Source organism: Podarcis vaucheri, assembly GCF_965113315.1.
Source record: "Podarcis vaucheri genome assembly, chromosome: 17".
Taxonomy (NCBI): Eukaryota; Metazoa; Chordata; class Lepidosauria; order Squamata; family Lacertidae; genus Podarcis; species Podarcis vaucheri.
Window position 1 is genome coordinate 38,332,072 of NC_138755.1, and position 25,479 is coordinate 38,357,550.

The following is a 25,479-nucleotide window of genomic DNA, read 5'->3' on the forward strand; positions in this document are numbered from 1 at the left end:
GGGGAGGTCTCGAGATTCAGAGAAATCTCTTTATATGGAACTGTATTTGGTTCTAAATTTACATTTGCAAAATCAAATAAAAACGATAAATTAATGCAAAAATGAAAAAGAACTCGAGGAACAGGCGCTAGGACCTTGCAGGGCGCTCCGGGAGTGCCTGGGAACAAGCCGGCAAAGTGGGCGGCTTCTTTCTGCCGGCTGAGAGAAGGGGAAGGGAAAACCAACTCTGCTCCGTTCCAGACTAGTGTGTGGGGCAGCGGCAGCGAGGAGGCTAGGGGCGCGGCGCGCGCGACGAACCGGCTTTTCAAGCCCCGCTCGCCGGCGATGTGGCAACTGCCTCCCCGGGCCCGGAAGATCCCGGGCGCACCCCTCGCTCCTCCGGGCAGGAGGGCAGCGGGGGCGTCGTAGCCACTCTCGCCCGGAAAAGCAGCGCGCCCCGAGCGCGGCGCCCACAAACCGGCCAGCGCAGGCAGCGCGCAACATGGATGCGGAGAGCGCCAGCAGCCACAACAACAGCAGCAGCAGCAACAACAACAACAACCGGCCAGGGAGCCTCCTGCCCGGGACCTCTTCGGAGAAGATCGTCGCCGAGTCGTACAAGGTCTACAAGCGACGATGGCTGCTCCTGGGCGTAGTCTGCCTGCTCAATTGCTCCAATGCCATGGTGCGTAAAGAGCGCGCGCGGTTGTCTTTTCTTTTCGCTCGTCTCCAACTTGCCAGATTGCGCACGGGATTCCTTTGGCCGGCCGCTCCCCCCCCCCAATCGAAGCAGCCCTTCGATTGGCCCGGCTTGGAGCTGCAGGGATTTCGGGAGCCGAGAGGGAAATTTGAACGATCTGGCCACCCCAAAGTTTAAAAAAATGCCTTCGAAGTGGCTGGAGGTTGCTTCCGAAGCGGAGAGGTGGCGGCGCGGCCGGATGTCCTGGGTTGTTAGCAAGCCTGACGGATGAGTCAAAGCGCCTGTCACTGGAAGCTTGCGTTTTAAATCCTTGCCTTTCTGGCTTGCGAGGCGCCGGGCAGAAAGTCTCGCCGCCCCATGTTATGGCTTAGAATCATGGAATTCTTTTTTTTAGACCCGGGGGGTCATCTACTCCAACCCCTTGCAATGCAGGAATATGTCCCATTTGTTGTTGTTTAGTCGTGTCCGACTCTTTGTGACCCCCTGGACCAAAGCACGCCAGGCACTCCTGTCTTCCACTGCCTCCCACCATTTGGTCAAACTCATGCTGGTAGCTTCGAGAACACTGTCCCACCATCTCGTCCTCTGTCGTCCCCTTCTCCTTGTGCCCTCCATCTTTCCCAACATCAGGGTCTTTTCCAGGGAGTCTTCTCTTCTCATGAGGTGGCCAAAGTCTTGGCGCCTCAGCTTCAGGACCTGTCCTTCCAGTGAGCACTCAGGGCTGATTTCCTTCAGAATGGAGAGGTTTGATCTCCTTGCAGTCCATGGGACTCTCCAGAGTCTCCTCCAGCACCAGAATTCAAAAGCATCAATTCTTCGGAGATCAGCCTTCTTTATGCTCCAGCTGTCCCATACCTGCAACCTTGGTGTTATCTGCACCATGCTCTATCCAACTGAGCTATGCATGATCCGCACAACACCCCTGCGAGGTAGATTAGGATTGGAGAGACAGACAAAAATCCCTGTTAGGGATTTTTATTTTTATTTTTGGAAATAATTTTTATTTGATTTTGCAAATATAAAGTTATAACAGTACAACCATACATATCCACATTTACAGATTCCTCTGAATCTCTGGACTTCCCACCTTCCCCTTCATGGGTCCTATTATTAAACCTTTTCTACTGCTTTTCCCCCAATATTCTATATTGAATATAACTCCATTATTTCCATAGTACTTGCTACCTTACAAATGTTATTGCAGTCCTGCTAATGTTTTCATCAGTTTACAGTGGTCACCAAGATAAATGATAAATTCCCCCCATTCTTTGTTAAAGTTTTGGTCTTCTAGGTTCCTGAGCTTTCCGGTCAGTTTTGCCATTTCGGCATAGTCCTACAATTTAATTTGCCAGTCTTCTCTGGTAGGGACTTTATCTTCTTGCCATCTCTAGGCTAATAGCATCTGTGCTGCTGTCGCTGCATGCATATAAAGTCTTTTCTGCTCCCTTAGCACCTACAATTGCTAATAAAAAAGTCTCTGGTTTTTTATATATATATAAAAGTTAATTTAAACATTTTTTTCATCTCATTACATATCATTTCCCATAATGCTTTTAATAGCATCTGTGCTGCTGTCGCTGCATGCATATAAAGTCTTTTCTGCTCCCTTAGAACCTACAATTGCTAATAAAAAAGTCTCTGGTTTTTTTTATATATATAAAAGTTAATTTAAACATTTTTTTCATCTCATTACATATCATTTCCCATAATGCTTTTAATAGCATCTGTGCTGCTGTCGCTGCATGCATATAAAGTCTTTTCTGCTCCCTTAGCACCTACAATTGCTAATAAAAAAGCCTCTGGTTTTTTTTTATATATAAAAGTTAATTTAAACATTTTTTTCATCTCATTACATATCATTTCCCATAATGCTTTTAATAGCATCTGTGCTGCTGTCGCTGCATGCATATAAAGTCTTTTCTGCTCCCTTAGCACCTACAATTGCTAATAAAAAAGCCTCTGGTTTTTTAATATATATAAAAGTTAATTTAAACATTTTTTTCATCTCATTACATATCATTTCCCATAATGCTTTTAATAGCATCTGTGCTGCTGTCGCTGCATGCATATAAAGTCTTTTCTGCTCCCTTAGCACCTACAATTGCTAATAAAAAAGCCTCTGGTTTTTTAATATATATAAAAGTTAATTTAAACATTTTTTTCATCTCATTACATATCATTTCCCAGAATGCTTTTAATAGCATCTGTGCTGCTGTCGCCGCATGCATATAAAGTCTTTTCTGCTCCCTTAGCACCTACAATTGCTAATAAAAAAGCCTCTGGTTTTTTAATATATATAAAAGTTAATTTAAACATTTTTTTCATCTCATTACATATCATTTCCCAGAATGCTTTTAATAGCATCTGTGCTGCTGTCGCCGCATGCATATAAAGTCTTTTCTGCTCCCTTAGCACCTACAATTGCTAATAAAAAAGCCTCTGGTTTTTTAATATATATAAAAGTTAATTTAAACATTTTTTTCATCTCATTACATATCATTTCCCAGAATGCTTTTATTACCTGGCCTGATAGGGATTTTAATGGGGGTTTCCGTGGTACAATGCTTAAATCCTGCCTTTCTCCACCTCGGGTTCCCAGTTGTTACAACTCCCATTACGCCCAGACCATTTGTTAGTCTTACATTATGCAGTTGTGACTTCCCCCAAATAATCCTGGGAACTGTAGTTTGTTGAAGGTGCTGAGGGTTGTTAAGATAGCACAGAGCTACAGTTCCCAGCACCTTTGTGATACTACACTTCCCAGGATTCCTTGGGGGAAGCAGTGACTATTAAAAGAGCACCTTCAATGGATTGTGTGCATGGGACCTCCCAGTTTTCTCAAAGCTCTGGGGACCGGATGTTCTAAGCTGCATGGGGTATCTTAAATCCTGAGCTAACCATTCCTAGGCTGTGGTCGCAGTCTGACTGAACCAGGGAATCATAAACTTTTATAGTTGGAAGGGATACCAAGGGTCATCTAGTCCAACCCTCTGCAATGCAGGAATCTTAGCTAGATCATACCTGACAGATGACCACCCAACCTTTGCTTAGTAGCCTCCAAGGAAGAAGAGTCCACCACCTCTCGTGGGAATCTGTTTCGGTGGAAGTGTAATCCGAAGGTTAACAATCCAGAGCCTCTGAACATGTGCAGAGTGCCGCTTCCTCCCCTACACCAAAGCCCCGAGATGAGCTCAAGTCCCGACTCCTCTCAATTTGCAAATTTAGACAGAGTCAGCAGGGACTAAATTAAGAGGTGCATAGAATCATAGAGTTGGAAGAGACCACAAGGGCCATCGAGTCCAACCCCCTGCCAAGCAGGAAACACCATCAGAGCACTCCTGACATATGGTTGTCAAGCCTCTGCTTAAAGACCTCCAAAGAAGGAAACTCCACCACACTCCTTGGCAGCAAATTCCACTGTCAAACAGCTCTTACTGTCAGGAAGTTCTTCCTAATGTTTAGGTGGAATCTTCTTTCTTGTAGTTTGGATCCATTGCTCCGTGTCCGCTTCTCTGGAGCAGCAGAAAACAACCTTTCTCCCTCCTCTACGTGACATCCTTTTATATATTTGAACATGGCTATCATATCACCCCTTAACCTCCTCTTCTCCAGGCTAAACATCCCAGCTCCCTTAGCCGTTCCTCATAAGGCATCGTTTCCAGGCCTTTGGCCATTTTGGTTGCCCTCCTCTGGACACGTTCCAGTTTGTCAGTGTCCTTCTTGAATTGTGGTGCCCAGAACTGGACACAGTACTCCAGGTGTGGTCTGACCAGAGCAGAATACAGTGGCACTATTACTTCCCTTGATCTAGATGCTATACTCCTATTGATGCAGCCCAGAATTGCATTGGCTTTTTTAGCTGCCACGTCACACTGTTGGCTCATGTCAAATTTGTGGTCAACCAAGACTCCTAGATCCTTTTCACATGTACTGCTCTCAAGCCAGGTGTTCATTGATTTACTGGAGCGCCAAGGAGCAAAATGCATGTGAATCACTATTCGGAAGGCGCAGGTGTTGAATTCTTGTGCTGCAGCAGCTTTCAGAGCTTGGAATGTTCAGGTTTGGGGAGGAAATGACTTAAATCAGGTCTCTGCTGCTGCGGGAAACATATTGCTTAGCCAGGTGGTCCAATGAAAACGCTGGCTCCAGTTGCAGAGCGACAATATTTCAGGTGGGGCTCATTTTGTGACTGTTCCAGGGGTTGAAAGGCCCCTTTCTTAGGACAAAAGGCAAAAAGGTTTGGAGCTTTTTGGTTGAGAGCTGAGGCAGCATGGCGAATGTTCAGTGCAGATGGGAGTTGTAGCCGAGCAACAAGTTCGCTTGGTGCCATGAGCGGGTTATGTTTCCCCCTCTCATTAAACTGGAACATGGAGTCACGTAAGGAGTCTGGTTGTCAGATCCAGGACCAAGAAAAGGAAGTACCTATTTCTGCAAAGAGTAATTAATCCGTGGAACTCCCTGCCACAAGATTTTTATGGCAAGTATCAGGCTCACACCCTTGCCATTCATTTCCTTCATATGTATGTTAGAAAAACATGGGGAGGCCAATGTGGAGGCAAGCGATCCAAATACGATGGACCTTGGGGTTGATCCAGTAAAGACGTTCAGATGTTTCTTCACACATGGAAGTGGCCCCACCAGAAGATAAGAGATTCTTGAACAAATTGGATAAGATGACAGGAAGGATTCGAAACCTGCTGGACCAGCGATTCACACAAGATTGGAATAAATATGCGAACTATTTGAAGAGCAACTGTAATCAACAAATTACGCTAGTAGGACTACGAGAAGTTTGGTAAGGAGGAATATATGGAATATTGCAAAGAGGATAAAGAAGAGAGACATTAGTTATGATATTTAAAAGTAATAGTGAAAGTAAGAAATGTAAATTAAGTGGAAAAGATTGGAAAATTTTCAGATGTGATTGGCGGAAGTAAAAAAAATTGTATAAGGTATAAAAGTATATTTTATAATTGTCAAAAATGATATGTATATATATCTATTTCTTGAATGAGGTGATCCGTTTTCTACTGAAGAAACCCAAAGAATGGAGCCACTGGCCAGGACGAGGGGGCTTGGACTCTCTTGGGTGATGGTCAGAGACATGAGCAGCAAACATACGCCAAGCTAAGGCCTTCAAAGAACTGGGTTGAAGTTTTCATCCCCTAGTCACTGCCTCACCACACAGAATCTGCAGGGAAAGGAACATTGCTGGTCCTGGCAATGCCAGCTCAGAGCTGCCCGGCGTCCCATCAAAGCGATTTCTGCTGTTAATCTTGGAAATATGACTTTGTCTTCTCACATACCATGGGCAGAAAGGCTTGCCCAGGTTGAAAAAGGCCAGTTGCTTACTAGACCAACAAACAGAGAGTCCGACTCAGGAACTTGCCCCTACAACAAATCCCTTTGTCTTGGCTGTGTCCCGCAGCACTGACAACAAAGTTAAAAAGATAAGTAACTGTACAACCTTTGAAGCCATCTGAAGGCAGCCCTGTATAGGGAAGTTTTATTATGTTTTTGTATATGCTGGAAGCCACCCAAAGTGGCTGGGGCAACAATAAAAATAAAATACTTTATTTTATTACCTGCACATTCTCCAGCAGCAGAGATGCTGTCATCTGCCCGCCAGGCCTTGCTGACATTAGAGACCCAACAGATCAGAAGCTGGCTGCCAGAGAGTGGATGGACACAAACCAGGCACCATGAAAGGCGGCGCTCAAAAGGAAGAGACAGTCTTTTCCATCAGTATTATTAAAAGTGGAGTCCGAAGTGGGCAGAGCAAGGAAGGAAAGAGTTACCTTTGCTGCAGGAGGCATGTTTCTATGCCAGTGTTTGACCTCCTTCCAGGAAAGCAAAAAGCGTTTTTTTTGAGTGTTCCAGGACACATTACAGCCCAGGAGACTGCAAAGCAGTGAGCGGGATGACCTCTGTGTCCAGGGAGAGAGGGGGTCTTTTCAGCCACTGATTCACTGCTGGAGGAGCAAACTTTACCCCTGGAAGTAATCACACAGAGAGACTCTGAGTCTGGAAAATAAAAACACTAGGTTTGTTAAAGATAATATATATTCAGTAGGAAAGATCCTCGTTCTATCTCAGGTGGAGATGCAAAGAACAATTCTTGCTCTTTGTTTTTGTAATTTATGTATGCAACAAGATTTATATACAGTGGTACCTCGGGTTAAGAACTTAATTCATTCCGGAGGTCCGTTCTTAACCTGAAACTGTTCTTAACCTGAAGCACCACTTTAGCTAATGGGGCCTCCTGCTGCTGCCGTGCCGCCGGAGCCTGATTTCTGTTCTCATCCTGAAACAAAGTTCTTAACCTGAGGTACTATTTCTGGGTTAGCGGAGTGTGTGACCTGAAGCGTCTGTAACCCAAGGTACCACTGTACAGTAGGTGGCTTACTCAAAATAATACAAAATATTCTCAAGGAATTACCAATATACAGTGGTACCTCGCAAGACAAATGCCTCACAAGACGGAAAACTCGCAAGACGAAAGGGTTTTCCGTTTTTGAGTTGCTTCGCAAGACGATTTTCCCTATGGGCTTGCTTCGCAAGACGGAAACGTCTTGCAAGTTTGTTTCCTTTTTCTTAAAACCATTAATACAGTTGCGACTTGACTTCGAGGAGCAACCCATAGCATGCGGTGTGCGTCTCCGTAGGGACAAGAACGCGTGAAGGCGGGTTCTGAGGGAGAGGGAGCTTTGTTTTGGCGAAAAATAGCAAGGCGCGCACACTTCCCTCCCCACAACTCCCAGTTAGGGAGGCCAGGCTCCGGGGCGCTTCGGATGGGGCTCCTTCCTTCTCCCCCCCCCAGTGCCCCGGCGGTGACAAGAGCGCCTGCCCGGGCCCTCCAGCGCTCACCCTGCGAGGGGCGCCCCCTACCTGCATCTCCGTGTTGTTATTGCAGAGTCCTGTGCACAACGGAATGACGAACAGTACGTGCCACATGCTTAAAGTTGCTTTATTTTCAGTTCAGAGTTGAGAAATTACAAACATGCATCTTGCCTCTGCTGGAGCAGAGAAGCAACTCTCCTTCTCCTCGGAATAACGAACACCGAGAGAAACAGTGAAAAACAGGAAACCAGAGTACGTCACATCCAGCTTCCCATTCCCGTGGGAAAACCCAACAGTACTCTGACTGTGGAATGTAAACATTGTCTTGTGACAAGCACTTCGCTGCACAGTGAAGGAAGCAGAAACCAACATCCTCCCCCTTTCTGTGAACATCACTGGGCAGCGTGTTCGTACAATATCAGTACAAACCCAACTTCTGTACATAGGTACAGTGTTGATCCCTTGATACAATCCTGGACAATACATCAGCAGGAATTTCATTACCTGGCATATAGGACACCGTTACGAGTCCCTTCTGAATATGTTCCCTAGCATGTTGCAACTTCAATTGCAAGTGCTTCGTGCTTTGCTTACAACCTTCTGAATTCAGCAAAGCCAAACACGCTTTGTTGTCCTGATAAACCTGGATTGGACATTTGACAGGAATTTTCATGTCTTTGCACAATTGTAACAACCATTCACAATCCTTAAGTGAATAAGACAGTGCATTCAGTTCAGCTTCACAAGTACTTAAGCTAATTGTTGTTTGCTTCTTGCATGACCAATCAAAAAGACTCTGATTGTACATGTAGCAAACTCCAGACGTACTTTTCCTGTCTGTAGTGTCACTTCCAAAACTTGCATCTGCAAAAATCTCAAGACCACCAGACTTCTGATTGTTAAATCTCAGTCTGTAATGCATAGTGCCTTTCAAATAGCGTGCTATGCGTTTCAGAGCTTTCCAATCCTTAACAGTAGGATTGTTAACTTGTCTGCTTAGCAAATTACAGCTAACAGCAATATCAGGTCTTGAACATCTGGCAATGAAGTTTAGCTTGCCTAGCACACTTCTGTACAGCGTAGTGTCAGAAAATGCTTCTTCAGTGTCTTCTACCTGATAACCTGTTGTCATCGGTGTGTCTACAGGGTTAGCATCCATCAGGTTTAGTTTGCTTAACACATCAGCAATTTTCCTTGACTGGTGTACTAGAATGTTACCACTTTGATCTCTCTCTATTTCCAGAGATAGGTAGTTGTTTACCTCACCAAGATCTTTCATGTCAAAGTGCTCTTTCAGTTGAGCTAGGGCGTTATTGTACATTGTGACATCTTTCCAAAAGAATAAAATATCATCAACATAAAACAAACAGTACAGCTTCTTTTGCCCCTCCTCTTTGACAAACACACATGGATCAGCTTTCCCTTGCTGAAAACCTAGAGAAAACAATGCTTCAGTGAGTTTTGTGTGCCAACACCGTGCACTTTGTTTGAGACCATAAAGGGACTTCTTCAGAGCACAAACAAATCCCTGTTTTACCTGTACGCCATCAGGTGGAAGCATATAAAGTGATTCACCTAGAGATCCGTACAAAAATGCTGTATTCACATCGTGGTGACTAATGTGTAGATTCTCCTCTGCAGCTAGCTTGAGCATCAGCCTAATGCTCTCATATCTCACAGTGGGTGAGTAGGTCTCATGATAGTCTTCACCTGGTACCTGTGCAAAACCTCTGGCTACCAATCTGGCTTTGTGTCTGACTATCTTGCCATTTTGATCAGTCTTCGCTTTGAAGACCCATTTGCTTCCAAGCAGTTTCATTCCTGGAACTACTGGAACTAGCTCCCAAGTTTTGTTCCTTTCCAAGGAATCAAGCTCAGCCTTTATAGCATTTAACCATGGCTCAGCTTCCTTAGAATCCAAATCCTGGATTTCTTGGAAACTTGAAGGTTCAAATACCTTCTTGGAGCTTTTAACAGTTGCTACTGCTGTCTTAGCAAATTCATCAGCAAATCTCTTTGGAGGTCTGCCTTTTGTGGCTCTTTGTGACCTGCGAATCAGCCTTTGGTCTTCAACACTCTCCTCTTCCTTCTTAGGAGAAAAGTGACCTATTGTGAACAATGGTTCTTCCAATTCCTGATCAGAGCTTTCAGAGGGTCGCATAGAGGCTTTCGCACTCTTGAAATCCTCTGAATTATCCGATTCAGTTTCAGACTCAGAATCAGAACCTTCATCAGTGGGTGTGGGCTGTTGTTGCTTATCCTCAGTCTCATCACTGTCATCAGGATAACATTGGAAAATTCCCACATTCTCCCCCCACTTGGCATTGTACTCAACACTTCTTGTGAGCTTAATTGTCTTAGAGTCAGTCATCATTATTCTGTAAGAACCTTTCTAATAACCTAGAAAGATACCATGCAAACCACGCTTGCCTAACTTGGAGCTTTGTGGCGAGTGAATCCACATGTCAGAACCAAAAATTTTCATGTGTTTGATGTACGGTTTCTTGCCAAACATCTTCTCATACGGGGTACAACCAATCGCTGAAGATAACCTGCGATTGTAACTGTAAACAAAACACGAGAGAGCTTCGGCCCAATAACTCTCTGGAAGATTGGCATCATGCAGCAAGGTTTTTAACCCTTGAAGCAATGTTTGATTTGCCCTTTCGCAAAGCCCATTCTGCCATGGCGAGCGAGGACTGGACAAATCGTGTTGAATTCCTTTCTCAGTCAGAAAAGCTTCAAACTGCTGAGAAGTGAATTCTCCCCCGCGATCTGTGAAAAGAATTTTTATCTTCTTACCATGCACATTTTCCAACCAATCACAGAATTCCTTGAACCTTGGAAAAGCCTCTGATTTCTGCTTGAGATTGTACACGTAAATATACCTGGAAAATGCATCAATGAGAACCATGAAGAACCTATTTCCACCCAAAGAGGGCGATAGTGGACCAACTAAATCAGCATGAACAATCTGGTATGGTTCTGTAGCTTGCCTACTAGACACCTTACCTTTCGCAGCCATTTTCACCTTGTTTGCTGCGCATGCTTTGCACTTCATGTGGTACCTGCAGGGTTTAATAGTCATACCTTCAACCAAGGCAGGCATTTTAGATACTGCCTCAAAATGCAAATGACCAAATTTCCTGTGAAAATCATGAATACATCCTGCATGCAAACTTTTGTTAGAACCTGCAATGCAACAAGTATCATTCTGCACAACATCATCATAATACAAAACAAACAAACGATCAACACATTCAGCATGCAATACATAATCGTCTTTCTTTGTGATGGTGCATTTCTTGTTCTTGAAGGAAACGTCAATGTTCCGTTCATTCAGCTGCATCACACTTAGAAGATTGTGTGTGGCATCTGGAACATAAAGTACATCCTGTATCGATAAGTCCAAACTGTGAAGTACAACAGTTCCATAGCCTTGACTAGGGATCGTGTGGTCATCCGCCTGGTGAATCGCACCTTCCTGCGGTGTAAAAGACACAAACAGTCTCTTATCGTTGCACATGTGGTGGGTAGCTGCTGAATCAACAACGAAGAAAGATCTAGACGTCTTCTGGACCTTTGCGACGTTTGGAGTGAAGCGTGAGACCATTGCCTTGTGCTGCGTTGTCCTGGACACCGGACCTTTTCCTTTGCTTTGGCCTTTTCCACGCGATGAACTTCCGCTGCGCTGCTCTGTCTTGGCCTTGGGATATCTGCATTCCCTCTTCATATGGCCTAGACGCCCACACGAGTAGCATTTCACTGCCTTCAAAGCTTTGGCGCCCTCTGGTGGTTCCACTGCACTCTGGGATGACGTCTGTGAAGACTCCCCCTTACCCATGCAGCTAGCACCCCGGCGATCTGCTTCATTCTGGATCACGGCAGTAACATAGGCTACTGTGAGCTGAGCAGTTGGTTGAACAGCAATCTGAGTGGCAACGGACTCCCAACTTGGACCCAAAGAATGTAGTATCATGAAGGAATACACAGCCTCTGGAAAGTTGAGTCCTCTCTGTTGCAACTCATGTCTCAGATTCTGCATCTCCATCAGGTGTGTACGCACATCTCCACCTTCAGCAAGAGCCATACCATGCAGCTTGGCATAGTAGTACATTAAGGAACCAGCTTCTGTCCTCAAGTGAGCCTCTCTTAAAGAGTCCCAAATTTCTTTGGCTGTGGTCTTTCCACGCAACAGACAGAGCTCTTCTGGGGATACTATCAACGTAAGCGTTCCCCTTGCTTTGGAATCCTTAGCAGCCCATTGAGCTGTAATTGGAGCTGGGGGGTTGTCTGTAATAACATTAAACAGACCTTCTTTCCGCAGAATTGCCTCTGCATACTGCACCCACTCCGTGTAATTTTTCTTATTGAGCTAAGGAATCCCAAAAGCTTCAGCCAGCTTTGCTTCAGCCATCATTGCTGCTTTAAACAAGCTGCGTCACAGTATAGCAACTTCCAAAAGCACTTGTAAAAAGTACTTTCGTTTTCCCCAGCCATCCAAGCCTGTTAGCTTGTGCCTTAAAGCCCTTGCCTGTTTCGCGGCAAAAACGGCTTTAAAAGTACAAAGTCCAGCCATGAAGCCATAAATTAGAAACTGGCAGGCTGCCAGGCTGCTCCGGGCAGCATGAGCACATACCTTCATCAATCAAACTTGACGCGCAGAGCAGATAACGCGATCCGTTCCTCTGAACCTCTGCCGGCATTCCTCATTTTGATTTACGTCTTTCTGGGCCCATAACCAAAATGTTGTTATTGCAGAGTCCTGTGCACAACGGAATGACGAACAGTACGTGCCACATGCTTAAAGTTGCTTTATTTTCAGTTCAGAGTTGAGAAATTACAAACATGCATCTTGCCTCTGCTGGAGCAGAGAAGCAACTCTCCTTCTCCTCGGAATAACGAACACCGAGAGAAACAGTGAAAAACAGGAAACCAGAGTACGTCACATCCAGCTTCCCATTCCCGTGGGAAAACCCAACAGTACTCTGACTGTGGAATGTAAACATTGTCTTGTGACAAGCACTTCGCTGCACAGTGAAGGAAGCAGAAACCAACACTCCGCGCTTTCCAACCCCGCGACATCGACGACTGCGGCAAGTTTGCCTCTCGGTGTGTGTGTGCGTGAGTGTGTGTTCTCCTCGCCCCGCTCGAGTTAGTCCTGGCGCAGCGCAGGCAGCAGGTGAGTCGCCCTTTGGCAGCGCGGAAGGCGCCGGGCCAGGCAAGGTCAGCTCTGGAGCCACCGGGGACGCGCCCCCGCGCTCCTCTCCAACGGGCTGGATGCACCCCTCTCCGCTCGCGCGCTTCTGGCTGGCTGGCCGGCTGCAGCAGCAACAGGGGCAAATAGGCATCCACCGTCGCCGACCCTCCCTCCTGCCCGCGGCGGGCGGCTGGCTGGCTGGCGCTCTCGCTTTCTTTCGGACTGCTGCTGCAGAAGGGATTTTGCACCAGACAACTTTTAGGCCGGTAGGAGTTTTGACTACCGCGGCGACAGCAGCAGCAAGACGGCGCCGACTGTAGTGCAAAGGGTCGGAGCAAGGTGAGCCGAACCGATCCCGGGGGCTCAGGCAGCAACCTCCGCCCCGCCTCCCCCCACGCCCCGCGCCCACCTCTCCCTCCCTCCCTCCCTCCCAAGCACCCCCTTTTTTTGAGGTTTTTGAAGACTTTGGTGATTTTTGAAGCTTTTCCAAAACTTTCCCGACACCGTGCTTCGCAAGACAAAAAAAATCGCAAGACAAAAAAACTCGCGGAACGAATTAATTTCGTCTTGCGAGGCACCACTGTACCGTATTTTTAGCTCTAGAAGATGCACCAGACCATAAGACGCACCTAGTTTTTGGAGGAGGAAAACAAGAAAAAAACTATTCTGAATCTCAGAAGCCAGAACAGCAAGAGGGATCACTGCACAGTGAAAGCAGCAATCCCTCTTGCTGTTCTGGCTTCTGGGATAGCTGCACAGCCTGCATTCGCTCCATAAGATGCGCACACATTTCCCCTTACTTTTTAGGAGGGAAAAAGTGAGTCTTATAGAGCAAAAAATACGGTAAGACATAGGTTTAAAAGAAGAGCCTCATGCCAACTGTCTACTTCTCCAACAAGCTCGGCTTTTGCTTGTTTTTTAACAAATTGAGGCCAAGAGAACACCAATGACTTGTAGTCAGGAACGGGTTGTACCTGCCATGAATGGCTCCTATGTTAATTCTTTCTTCATTTATGCTTCCCATAGTACCATGACACATTAGCAGCTATCTCTAGCACCGCCCGGCCTCTCCCCTTGCTGTGCAAACAACAGCACATGTGAAAGCTTATGTCGCAATAAATCTGTTTGTTTTTAAGGGACCACAAGTCTCTTTGCTGAAGGTTGCTACAGCAGAGTAAAGGTAAGGCAAAGTTGTGGGACAAACCACAGAGCCTCTTGGGCTTGCCGATCAGAAGGTCGGTGGTTCAAATCCCCATGATGGAGTAAGCTCCCGTTGCTCTGTCCCAGCTCTTACCAACTTAGCAATTCAAAAGCATGCCAGTGCAAGTAGATAAATAGGTACTGTTGCGGCGGGAAGGTTAACAGCGTTTCCGTGTGCTCTGGTTTCCATCACGGTGTTTCGTTGCTCCAGAAGCAGTTTAGTCATGCTGACCACATGACTCGAAAAGCTGTCTGTGGACAAACGCCAGCTCCCTCAGCCTGAAAGCGAGATGAGCGCCGCAACCCCATAGTCCAATTTGACTGGACTTCACCGTCCAGGGGTCCTTTACCCTCTGGAGTTAGCAGTTGACGTCATTGAAGCACTGTTGAAAGTCAGTCTCCCTCCTTAGAAATTCTCCAAACTCTGCATAGTGGTACAGTGGTGCCTCGCAAGACAAAAAGAATCCGTTCAGTGATTCTCTTCGTCTAGCGGTTTTTTCGTCTTGCGAAGCAAGCCCATTGACGGATTAGCGGATTAGCTAATAAATAAATAAATAAATTAATAAATAGCGCTATTAGCGGCTTTTAGCGGCTTATCTGCTGATCGGATCAGCTGATAAGCGGCTAGGCGGCTTAGAAAAAGGGGGGGAGGAAAAAAACCAGCAGGAACTCGCAAGACATTTTCGTCTTGCGAAGCAAGCCCATAGGAAATTCGTTTTGCGAAGCACCTCCAAAACGGAAAACTCTTTCGTCTAGCAAATTTTCCGTCTTGCGAGGCATTCGTCTTGTGGGGCACCACTGTACCTCGGGTTACATATGCTTAAGGTTACATACGCTTCAGGTTACAGACTCCGCTAACCCAGAAATAGTACCTCGGGTTAAGAACTTTGTTTCAGGATAAGAACAGAAATCATGCTCCGGCAGCGCGGCGGCAGTGGGAGGCCCCATTAACTAAAGTGGTACCTCAGGTTAAGATCAGTTTCAGGTTAAGAATGGGCCTCCGGAACGAATTAAGTTCTTAACCCGAGGTACCACTGTACTTCCTGTCTGTGTCGGTTGGTTGGTTGGTGGAGGGATATGTCTGCTGAGAAACGGAGTGTTGGTTTGAGCTCAGAGTGTGGTGGAGCCGTGGAGAAGCAGTAATGAAAAGGCAACGATGATAAAGATAATGAGAAGTTCAGATAATGAAAGAGCAGGCCCAACAAAGACGCTGAGCGATGATTAGAGGTGTTCCAACCCGGCTTCTTTCCAGGATATCAGTCAGGGCTGTCCAGCCCATGAAGTGAGGTGAGGCAGTTGCCTCAGGTGGTAGATCTGGCCTCCATCTCAGGCACCTGCTACTGCGGTCCCTTCTCCAGCTTCCTCTTACTCTCCTGCCACCTCCAGCGCATGTTGCGGAGGGAAGGGGTTGTGGAGGAAAAGGATGTAGGGCTGTGGAGCTGCAGAGGAAGAGATGTGGCAGTTGTGGGGCAGGGGCTGCAACGACGGAGGCAGCAGCAGCATCTTCTGTCTTGCCTCAGGCGGCAAAACCTCCTGACCCTGATACTGGTTGTGTTTCAATGAGAAGAACAGCAGACTTTTTCTGTGGCAGAGTTCTTAGTCTTTATTGCCTGCTGAGTTACTTCTGTTCCTTTAGTCATACATACTCCAAAAACTGTGCTACACTCTGGACTACTTTACTCACGGCTTAATTGCTTAATTGGACAATTAACCTATTCGCCACACTTAACCTCTCCTTTGTTTTCATTGTGACCCAGAAAAAGGCTAAAGTTTCTGTAAGCAAAAGGAGTCGTCTGGGTTTGTTTCCAGTTAAACCAATCTGCTTTCTGTTATGTTGCAAACAACCAGCGATACAAGATGCACTAAACGACAGAATTGATGTGGACTAGTGGCCATATTGCACATTGACGTGCATCACTTGATGACCCTCAACTCAATGTGTGGGCCAACTCTGTTAAAATCAATGAGGTGACAAAAATGAACAGGTGCCTGTAGCAGCTACTCATTTTGACAGCTACTGCAGGCATCTGTTCAGAGCCTTCTTCCAGCTCTCTTGAGGCCACTGGGCTAATTCAGTTCCTCCCACCATTCAAAGTCAAGATTATGGCCAATGTCTATTGCCCTTTTAATCATTGCCTCCTTCACCTCCTCGTCTTTTGTGTACCACTCCAGTAGCATATCATATATCCTAGACAGTATTTTATTTTTACCTTCAACTACCTCCACGTGGAACTTAGATTTTTTGTCTTCAAAGCCCAGTTTCTTTTTATCTTCTTTTAACAAATCATTCACCTGGTGGTATTGCAACCAGCCAGTGAATAAGTTTTTTATCTCTTTGTAGGGTCTAAGTTTGTTCCCTTGTTCTGTTTTAGTTATAAGTTCTTCATAGGTGGCATTCTTCTCTTCCATATTTGTTTTCCTAATCGTTAACACCTCTAATGGTGAGATCCACCAGGGAGTCTTCCTTTCCAGGAGATTTTTATTTCTCTCCCATACCTGGTATATTGGTCCCCTAAAAATATGATTTAGGAAGCCCCTATGAACCTTCACCTTTTCGTACCACAGGTACGAATGCCATCCGTACCTGTTATTGAAGCCCTCCAAATCTAGTAAATCTCTATTTTCCAATCTTATCCAGTCCTTTAGCCACAATAAAGACGCGGCTTCATAATATAGACTCAAGTCCAGTAAGGAAAAGCCTCCTCTTTTCTTTTTGTCTACCAATATTTTCATTTTTATCCGCGGTCTTTTTCCCTGCCAGATATATCTTGCCAGAACTCTCTGCCATTCCTTACAGTGCTTTAAACCTTTAAGTACAGGGATAGTTTGAAATAAGAACCGGGCTAATTCAGACAGAACGGAACAAGGCAGTCAGCGCATCATCCGGGGTACAACCCTCCCACACTACAAAGGATGGGGAGGGTCTCCTAGGAGCGCAAAACTGGGAGGAAGAACCACCAAGACGCTTGTGGGTCTTTAATGGTGGTTTGGATCCAGCATCTTAGAACAAAGATGAGGGATGTCAGGCCAGAGGTCTGAATCTGGTCCTCAGGGACGCTCCCCCAGGTATCACACACCCTGGACACAGCTTTTACAGTCCCTTTTCTGCACTGCCCTTGATAGTTTTCTCCTGACTGAAATGTGTCCTTGCACTCCAATAATGTTGCTTGTTTGCCTGGATAGAGGCTAGAGAGGAGCATGCGTGTGTCTGTAGAAACAGGCCTATTGTGAAAAGGTAAAATAAAATGAATGCTCTCATCCTTTTTTGCCTCTGACATTGCCCACACCTAGCATGGGTTGCCCAGAAGTACGTGTGACCCTCTGGCTATAAAAGGTTTCCCAACTCTAATAACAAAAGCTGGCTTTTGTTTTTGTTTTTGTGTGCATGTAAGAGAAAGAGCGCTCTTTTATTAATGTGTTATACGAAAAAACAGTTCCTTTTCCCTTATGACCCCATATAGAGCCCATATAGGGTCCTTTTGTAGGTTCTCTATCAGTAGGAGAACGTAACAGAGGCCAACCAGAGAATATTGAGAAGCAAAGCAGCTAGTAAGCCTGATCTTTATTACCGTATTTTTCACCCTATAGGACACACCGTCCCATAAGGCGCACCTAGTTTTTTTGGGGGGGGGGGAATAAAGGGGGGGAAATATTTTTTTTCCCCCAGGACCCGAGCTTCCCCCAACCCCAGCCCCCAAAGAGGCAGCTCTCTGCAAGCCGTGGGAGCCCAGCGCTGGCTCCCGCTGCTTGCGCAGAGGTCCGCGAAGCCTGGACACGCTGATCTCAGCGCGCGCAGGCTTTGGCATGCTGGCAACTCTCCGCAAGCAGCGGGAGCGCTCCCGCTGCTTGTGGAGAGGTCCGCGAAGCCTGGAGAGCGAGAGGGGTCGAAAGCCTTCATTCGCCCCATAGGACGCACACACATTTCCCCTTCATTTTTGGAGGGGGAAAAGTGTGTCCTATAGGGCAAAAAATACGGTAACTGTTGCAACAGGGTGCTCACAACCACACGCTGGAGGCAGGAGAGACCCCGAACAATGGTGCGCAAGCCCTTATATAGACATTTTGAAATTGCCTACCCTGGAGCCCAAGACCACCCCCCCAGAACATCATACATACATCACAGAAGGGGGGGGGGGTCTACAACAGAATCCTGTCTGACATGAAACCTGTTGATGGGTTTTTACCTGGCTAGCCTGGCTATTCTTTTGAGATGATAATTACAGTGGTGCCTCAGGTTAAGTACTTAATTCGTTCTGGAGGTCCGTACTTAACCTGAAACCGTTCTTAACCTGAAGCACCACTTTAGCTAATGGGGCCTCCTGCTGCTGCCGCGCCGCCGGAGCACGATTTCTGTTCTCATCCTGAAGCAAAGTTCTTAACCCGAGGTACTATTTCTGGGTTAGCGGAGTCTGTAACCTGAAGCGTATGTAACCTGAAGCGTCTGTAACCCTAGGTACCACTGTACTTAATTCCTGAGTCCAGGTCTCGCCCTATTCATATCTTAAATCTGCCCTTAAGGCAGGATTTGTGAGCAAAGAGACAATGAGGAGGTTTTTTCTCATCTTCTCCCTCCTTGCAGAGAAACATTTGAGATCAATTTGGGAGAGACAAAATGGTTTCAGGACTTTTTTCCTATGCAGTGGTATCTCGGGTTACATACGCTTCAGGTTACAGACTCTGCTAACCCAGAAATAGTGCTTCAGGTTAAGAACTTTGCTTCAGGATGAGAACAGAAATTGCACGGCGGCAGCAGAAGGCCCCATTAGCTAAAGTGGTGCTTCAGGTTAAGAACAGTTTCAGGTTAAGTACGGACCCCTGGAACAAATTAAGTACTTAACCCAAGGTACCACTGTACTGCTTCAGACATGCAGTTTATATATTTATGTATGTGTTTGCTTAGTACATTTATTTTGTATCTTAGACATTATAATTCTCATAACAATGCGTAGTCTGCATCCTCAGCTCTGCATATTCTTTCGTCATCTCTGCACATTGCTTACCTGCTCCTGAGTTCTGCGTCCTTCACTCTGGGATTACCATATTCCACTTGTAATTAGCTTGGCAGGCTCTGTCAATTTGTGGGAGAACCTCTTTGATAGCTTTAAGGCTTCATTAGTTTCATTTCCTGAGGCAATTTCAGTTCAGAGTTCTTTGCTCTTGACAATTTGACAAGCGAGGATGTCTCTTCAAGAAAGGCTGCAAGTTGACCTTGAATGGAACATTGCAGGTGTTCTTTGCAATTTTGCAAAATATACTTGTTTACCACAGAAAAGGTTGATGTTAACTCTTTTAATTCAACTTCCTAGTTTTCAAATGACTGAAGATTTTGACAGATTTTTCTGAGCACTTAGGGTCAAAAGAAAGTACATGATTTCTTCATTCTGTGAAGCGCCCTGAGACCTCTGGGTATAGGGCGGTATATAAATTCAATAAATAATAACAATAATAATAAAAAACAACTGTTGAGATACTTCATTCCAAATCTGCTAGACAAGAGTGTTTTCTTCTATGTATGGGTAGTTTTTGTGTACAGTGCTTAGGAATGCAAATGATTAGGCTGTTTGCAAATGCATTAAAAAGTAAATAAATCAAAATACCAAATACTTCAGCTCCCTGTGTGGGTTTCAACTAAGGACTCCCACTAGCAGAATGGGGTTTTTCCCCCTGCACCCCCCCAATGCCTTGGGGGGGGGCAAGAGAACCCCCAAATAGTTTGCCTCTCAAATAACAGCATTCTGTGCCCATTTGGAAGTTTTGCAGGTTCATTGGCCTTCCATAGGGTTTTGTTTTTGCTTTTTTAAAAAAGGTTTTGCTGTACTTACGTTAACTTGCAGGTTCTCCTGAACGTTCTGATTGTTGTTGTTGTTTAGTCGTGTCCGCCTCTCGGTGACCCCATGGACCAGAGCACGCCAGGCACTCCTGTCTTCTACTGCCTCCCGCAGTTTGGTCAAACTCATGTTCGTAGCTTCGAGAACACTGTCCCACCATCTCATCCTCTGTCATCCCCTTCTCCTTGTGCCCTCCATCTCTCCCAACATCAGGGTCTTTTCCAGGGAGTCTTCTCTTCTCATGAGGTGGCCAAACTTATTGGAGTCTCAGCTTCAGGATCCGTCCTTCCAGTGAGCACTCAGGGCTGATTTCCTTCAGAATGGATACGTTAGATCGTCTTGCAGTCCATGGGACACTCAAGAGTCTCCTCCATAATTCAAAAGCATTAATTCTTTGGCGATCAGCCTTCTTTATGGTCCAGCTTTCACTTCCATACATCCTCCAATTTGGTAATGATGGTAATGATTTTGCTCTTTGCTTCCTTGCTCAGTTTTGCGAAGAGACGACCAAATGCCTCGTTTGCAGATTTTTCTGGTAATCAAAGGTGTCTTAGAATACATGTGTACTGAATTTCATGGGTGAGGGGAGGACGTAACCTTTTTCATTCTCCGTTTTTCTGAGTCATCATGTGGGACTTACGTGACACCTGCCTGTGGAAATATGCACGTATGGCAGGGCACACGAGAAAAGCGTAAAAGCAGGATGCAGATGGATGGGTAGATAGATCAATATAAATAAATAATTTGCCTTTTGCCTCGAGATGTGTCTTGCATCAGTCTCCTGAGCCCCAGCCAAACACTAATTTGAGATTGCATTAATTGCCTGGAACCTTCCCAGCTAAAATACACATCCACTCGGAACATTGAGCTGCTGGTGTTCTAAATGGTTTGCCTGGATTTGTCTTTCGTTCTTCAGCAGGATGCTTTAAGTCACCTTCAGCTTCAGCAAGATGTGGCGACATTGTCCCGCTCTGTAAGATCTTAAAAGAAATCCTGCCTGGCCCTTTGCAATCCAGGCTTCCTGTCTCAGGGGTCAGCAAAATTTTCAGCAGGGGGCTGCTCCACTGTCCCTCAGACCTTGTGGGGGGCCGGACTATATTTTTGTGAGGTGTGTGTGGGGAGAACAAATTCCTATGCCCCACAAATAACCCAGAGATGCATTTTAAATAAAAGGACACATGTAGAATGTGTAAAAACACGCTGATTCCCAGACTGTCCGTGGGCCGGATTTAGAAGGCGATTGGGCCAGATCCGGCCCCCGGGCCTTAGTTTGCCTACCCATGAGCTAGCTGATTGTGTCTAGATAGTGCTACTCACGTAACTAACTACCTGCAGGTTTTGTGTTCTTACGCTGTAACCTCTTTTCCCCTCCATCTGCAGCTATGGTTGACGTTCGCTCCAGTGGCTGACAAAACAGCAGAACGGTTTCACACCTCCATGGATATGGTCAACTGGCTGTCCCTCGTGTACCTCGTGATATCCGTTCCAGTCGGGTTCATAGCAATATGGATTCTGGACACCGTCGGGCTGAAATGTGCCGTAAGTTGAAATGGAGACTGGCGCGAAGCTCAGTTAGAAGATCACAAATGGTCAACAGGCTTCTGCTCGCCCCTGCTCAGGGGCTTCTTTATTTATTTATTCAGACATACATACATACATACCCGACCCATCAGGCTGGGTTTCCCCAGCCACTCTGGGCGGCTCCCAACAGAATATTAAAAACACAACCAGACATTAAAAACTTCCCTAAACAGGGTTGCCTTCAGATGTCTTCTAAAATTCAAATACAGTGGTGCCTCGCAAGATGAAAAGAATCCGTTCTGTGATTCTCTTCGTCTAGCGGTCTTTTCATCTTGCGAAGCAAGCCCATTAACGGATTAGCGCTATTAGCGGCTTTTAGCAACTTATCTGTTGATCGGATCAGCTGATAAGCGGCTAGGCGGCTTAGAAAAAGGGGGGGAGGAAAAAAAACCAGCAGGAACTCGCAAGACATTGTCGTCTTGCGAAGCAAGCCCATAGGAAATTCGTTTTGCGAAGCACCTCCAAAACGGAAAACTCTTTCGTCTAGCGGGTTTTCCGTCTTGCGAGGCATTCATCTTGCAGGGCACCACTGTAGTTGTTTATTTCTTTGACATCTGATGGGATGGCCTACCTTGGGGTTCGACAGGTTGGCCCTCGCCAAGGGTGCAGGCCCAGGAACCCAAAAAATGTGCATCTTCCGGGGGTTAGGTGTGGCTAGTAGCCCACCCGCCTGTTTGCACACTGCCCAGTCTGGCACCTCTGCTGCCGTCTCCTCTGACAAGGTCTTTTTTCTCAGCCGGAACTCCCAGGAACTCAATTCCGGCACCTCTCCGGGAGCCAGTGTGGTGTAGTGGTTAAGAGCAGTTGACTCGTAATCTGGTGAACCGGGTTCGCTTCCCCGCTCCTCCACCTGCAGCTGCTGGGTGACCTTGGGCCAGTCACACTTCTCTGAAGTCTCTCAGCCCCACTCACCTCACAGAGTGTTTGTTGTGGGGGAGGAAGGGAAAGGAGAATGTTAGCCACTTTGAGACTCCTGAAGGGGAGTGATAAAGCAGGATATCAAATCCAAACTCTTCTTCTTAGGTGGGCACCATTGCCATTATAAGAGAACAAGGGAGGCGTTCACAGTGAGTTCTGGCACCTCTTTTTCTAGAAAAATAGTACTCGCTGCAAGGGATCTCCTGAGCTCCTTGCCAAGGGACTGAAGAAATGAACCTATGCTGCCAATTCTCATTGCAGACCAGCATGAAGTAAGCAGCACGTAAGCAGCACACAAAACACTTCCAAATCATTCTGTGTTCTAAATCTTATATTAATAATCCAAAAATTGAGAGAACAAGGTACAAGAGCTACTACAAAAGCCACAGACAGAAAACTCATTCAAACTGTGTCCAAAAGGAAGATTCAGTCTTTAAAGTTCCTTTAGCCAGGCTCAGTCCATATGTTACATTCCTTCTTGGCTTAAGCTGCAATATTTAATTTCTTTCTTCAGGAAATTCTCCTTCAAGATTTTGGTGTTTTTACATACATTCAACTTCATGTGCTAAGTTCTTTCTTGACTTAAGCATTTATTCATTTACTAAGCTTTTTATTTTATTTTTATTCGCTAAGATTTAGAACGTAGAATGATTTGGTAGTGTTTTGTGTGCTGCTTTATGTGCTGCTTACTTCATACTGGTCTACAAGGGTGCAAGGGAGCCTAGGTACGACTGCGCCTGCTGCTGACGTCTTGCAGAAGACACAATCACAAGAGGACACAAGGTGTGCTTTAGATTTGGGGTGGGGAACTACAGGCTAGGGGGCCAAATCCAGCCTTCCAGGTCTCTCTCAGGCTCTTGCAGCTCTCCCCAGCCCTCCTTCTCACCTTCCCTCGAGTGTTTTTGCCTGGCTGGAATGTGCCCTTGTACTCTGATAATGCCTTTTGCTAGCCCAGACAGAGAGGACTTTGCGTCTGTGTAGAAACTAGCTAGTTGCACAAAGGTGAATTTTCTCTCTGTTCCCACTCCCACGGCTTCTGGCCAGTGTTCAAGATTAACCAGGTGACAGGTATGTTCTGTACCTGGCTTTCAACCACTTGTGACTAAGTAATAATAATATAATAATAATTTATTATTTATACCCCACCCATCTGGCTGAGTTTCGCCAGCCACTCTGGGTGGCTCCCAATCAAGTATTAAAAACAATACAGCGTTGAATATTAAAAACTTCCCTGAACAGGGCTGCCTTCAGATGTCTTTTAAAGATAGGATAGCTACTTACAGTGGTGCCTTGCAAGACGAAAAGAATCCGTTCTGTGATTCTCTTCATCTAGCGGTTTTTTCGTCTTGCGAAGCAAGCCCATTGAAGGATTAGCGGATTAGCGCTATTAGCGGCTTTTAGCGGCTTTTAGCGGCTTATCTGCTGATCGGATCAGCTGATAAGCGGCTTAGCTGCTTAGAAAAAGGGGGGGAAAGGGGGGGAAACCAGCAGGAACTCGCAAGACATTGTCGTCTTGCGAAGCAAGCCCATAGGAAATTCGTTTTGCGAAGCACCTCCAAAACGGAAAACTCTTTCGTCTAGCGAGTTTTCCGTCTTGCGAGGAATTCGTCTTGTGGGGCACCACTGTATTTCCTTCACATCTGAAGGGAGGATGTTCCACAGGGTGGGCGCCACCACCGAGAAGGCCCTCTGTCTGGTTCCCTGTAACCTCACTTCTCGCAATGAGGGAACCGCCAGAAGGCCCTCGGCGCTGGATCTCAGTGTCCGGGCTGAACAATGGGGGTGGAGACGCTCCTTCAGGTATGCAGGACCGAGGCCGTTTAAGTGAAGGTGCCTAGGAGTCAGGATTGTGCCCGACATCTCCACCATCTGGAGATCATTGTTACAAAGCCCTCTAGCATTTTCCCAAAGGCCAGCAATGAACTGGATGAACTTTGAACTGAAGGATGCCCAGGTACACAATTCAGGTCATTCAGCCGCTTTGCTACTACCCTCACTCTCAACGCACTTCCAGCCTTATAGCCACCTGCCTGTCGGAAAAGAAATGTAGAGAAATGAAATACCGTATTTTTCGCTCTATAGGACGCACCCGACCATAGGACACACCTTGTTTTAGAGGGGGAGAACAAGAAAAAAAAATCTCCCCCTCTCTGCTCAGCGCCCCTTCAGCGAAGTGGCAGGAGAAACGGAGCCCCTTCCATTTCTCCTCCCGCTTGGCTGAAGGGGCGCTGCGCAGCTCTCCCTCTCTGCTGAAGCCGGTAGAGTCTTGCTCTCCTGACTTCAGCAAAAGGAATCCGAAGCCTGCGGAGCGCAGCACGAGTTCCTTCTGTGCTCCGGAGGCTTCAGGCAGCTATCCCTGAAGCCTGAAGAGCGAGAGGGGTCGGTGCGCACCGACCCCTCTTACTCTCCAGGCTTCAGCGAAAGCAACGCGAAGCCTCCGGAGCGCGGAGGGAGCGCTCCCTCAGCGCTTTGGAGGCTTCGCGTTGCTTTCACTGAAGCCAAGGAGCCTGCATTCGCTCCATAGGACGCACACATTTCCCCTTAATTTCTGGAGGGGAAAACGTGCGTCTTATAGACCAAAAAATACGGTAGTTCTGGAATTTCAGTTGTTGGAATTTATTCCGTTCTCATGGATGGCTGCTTGAAATCAGTGTTGGTGACATGGTTTCTTCTACTGCAGGTGATACTCTGCGCCTGGCTGAACATGATGGGAAGTGTAATTCGAATTTTCAGCATCCTCGATTTCCTGGATCTGGGCTCCCTCAACTTTGTGTACCTGCTTGTCGGACAGTGCCTTTGCGGCACGGCCCAGCCGCTCATCATTTTTTCACCCACCAAACTGGCAGCCTTATGGTTCCCAGAACACCAAAGGGCCACAGCCAATATGATTGCCTCCATGTGTAAGTAACTGGGCCAGGGCAGGCCGAGCCAGAATCAGTGTTAAATGCTCAGACCACACTGCCCTGATCGTCAGACTCGCCACCAAATTCTGCACCGGCTGCAGTTTCCGAACCGTCTCCAAAGGCAGCCCCACATATAATGTATTGCAGTAGTCCAACCCAGAGGTTACCAGAGCGTAGACAACCAAAGTTAGGCTGTGGCAGAGTTGGCCCTCTGGCTGAAGCTGATGGAAGGTACTCTGTGGCAACATGGCCACTTGAACTTCAAATCAACAGTAATGGATTCAGAAGTGCCCCCAGCTCCTCACCTGCTCCCTCAGAGGATTGGGACCT

The 25,479-nt window shown here is 46.4% G+C and overlaps 1 protein-coding gene across 1 annotated transcript in view; it reads left to right on the forward strand.

The window, feature by feature from the left end:
* Positions 1-255: 255 nt before the first annotated feature.
* The window catches only part of SLC49A3 (solute carrier family 49 member 3), a 33,862-nt gene continuing 8,638 nt past the window's right edge, over positions 256-25,479 (forward strand). Inside the window, exons 1-3 of the mRNA XM_082205002.1 lie at positions 256-664; positions 21,128-21,286; positions 24,927-25,146. Coding sequence (XP_082061128.1) covers positions 482-664; positions 21,128-21,286; positions 24,927-25,146 — 562 coding nt within the window. The 5' untranslated portion in view covers positions 256-481. The remainder of the gene's footprint in view (positions 665-21,127; positions 21,287-24,926; positions 25,147-25,479) is intronic.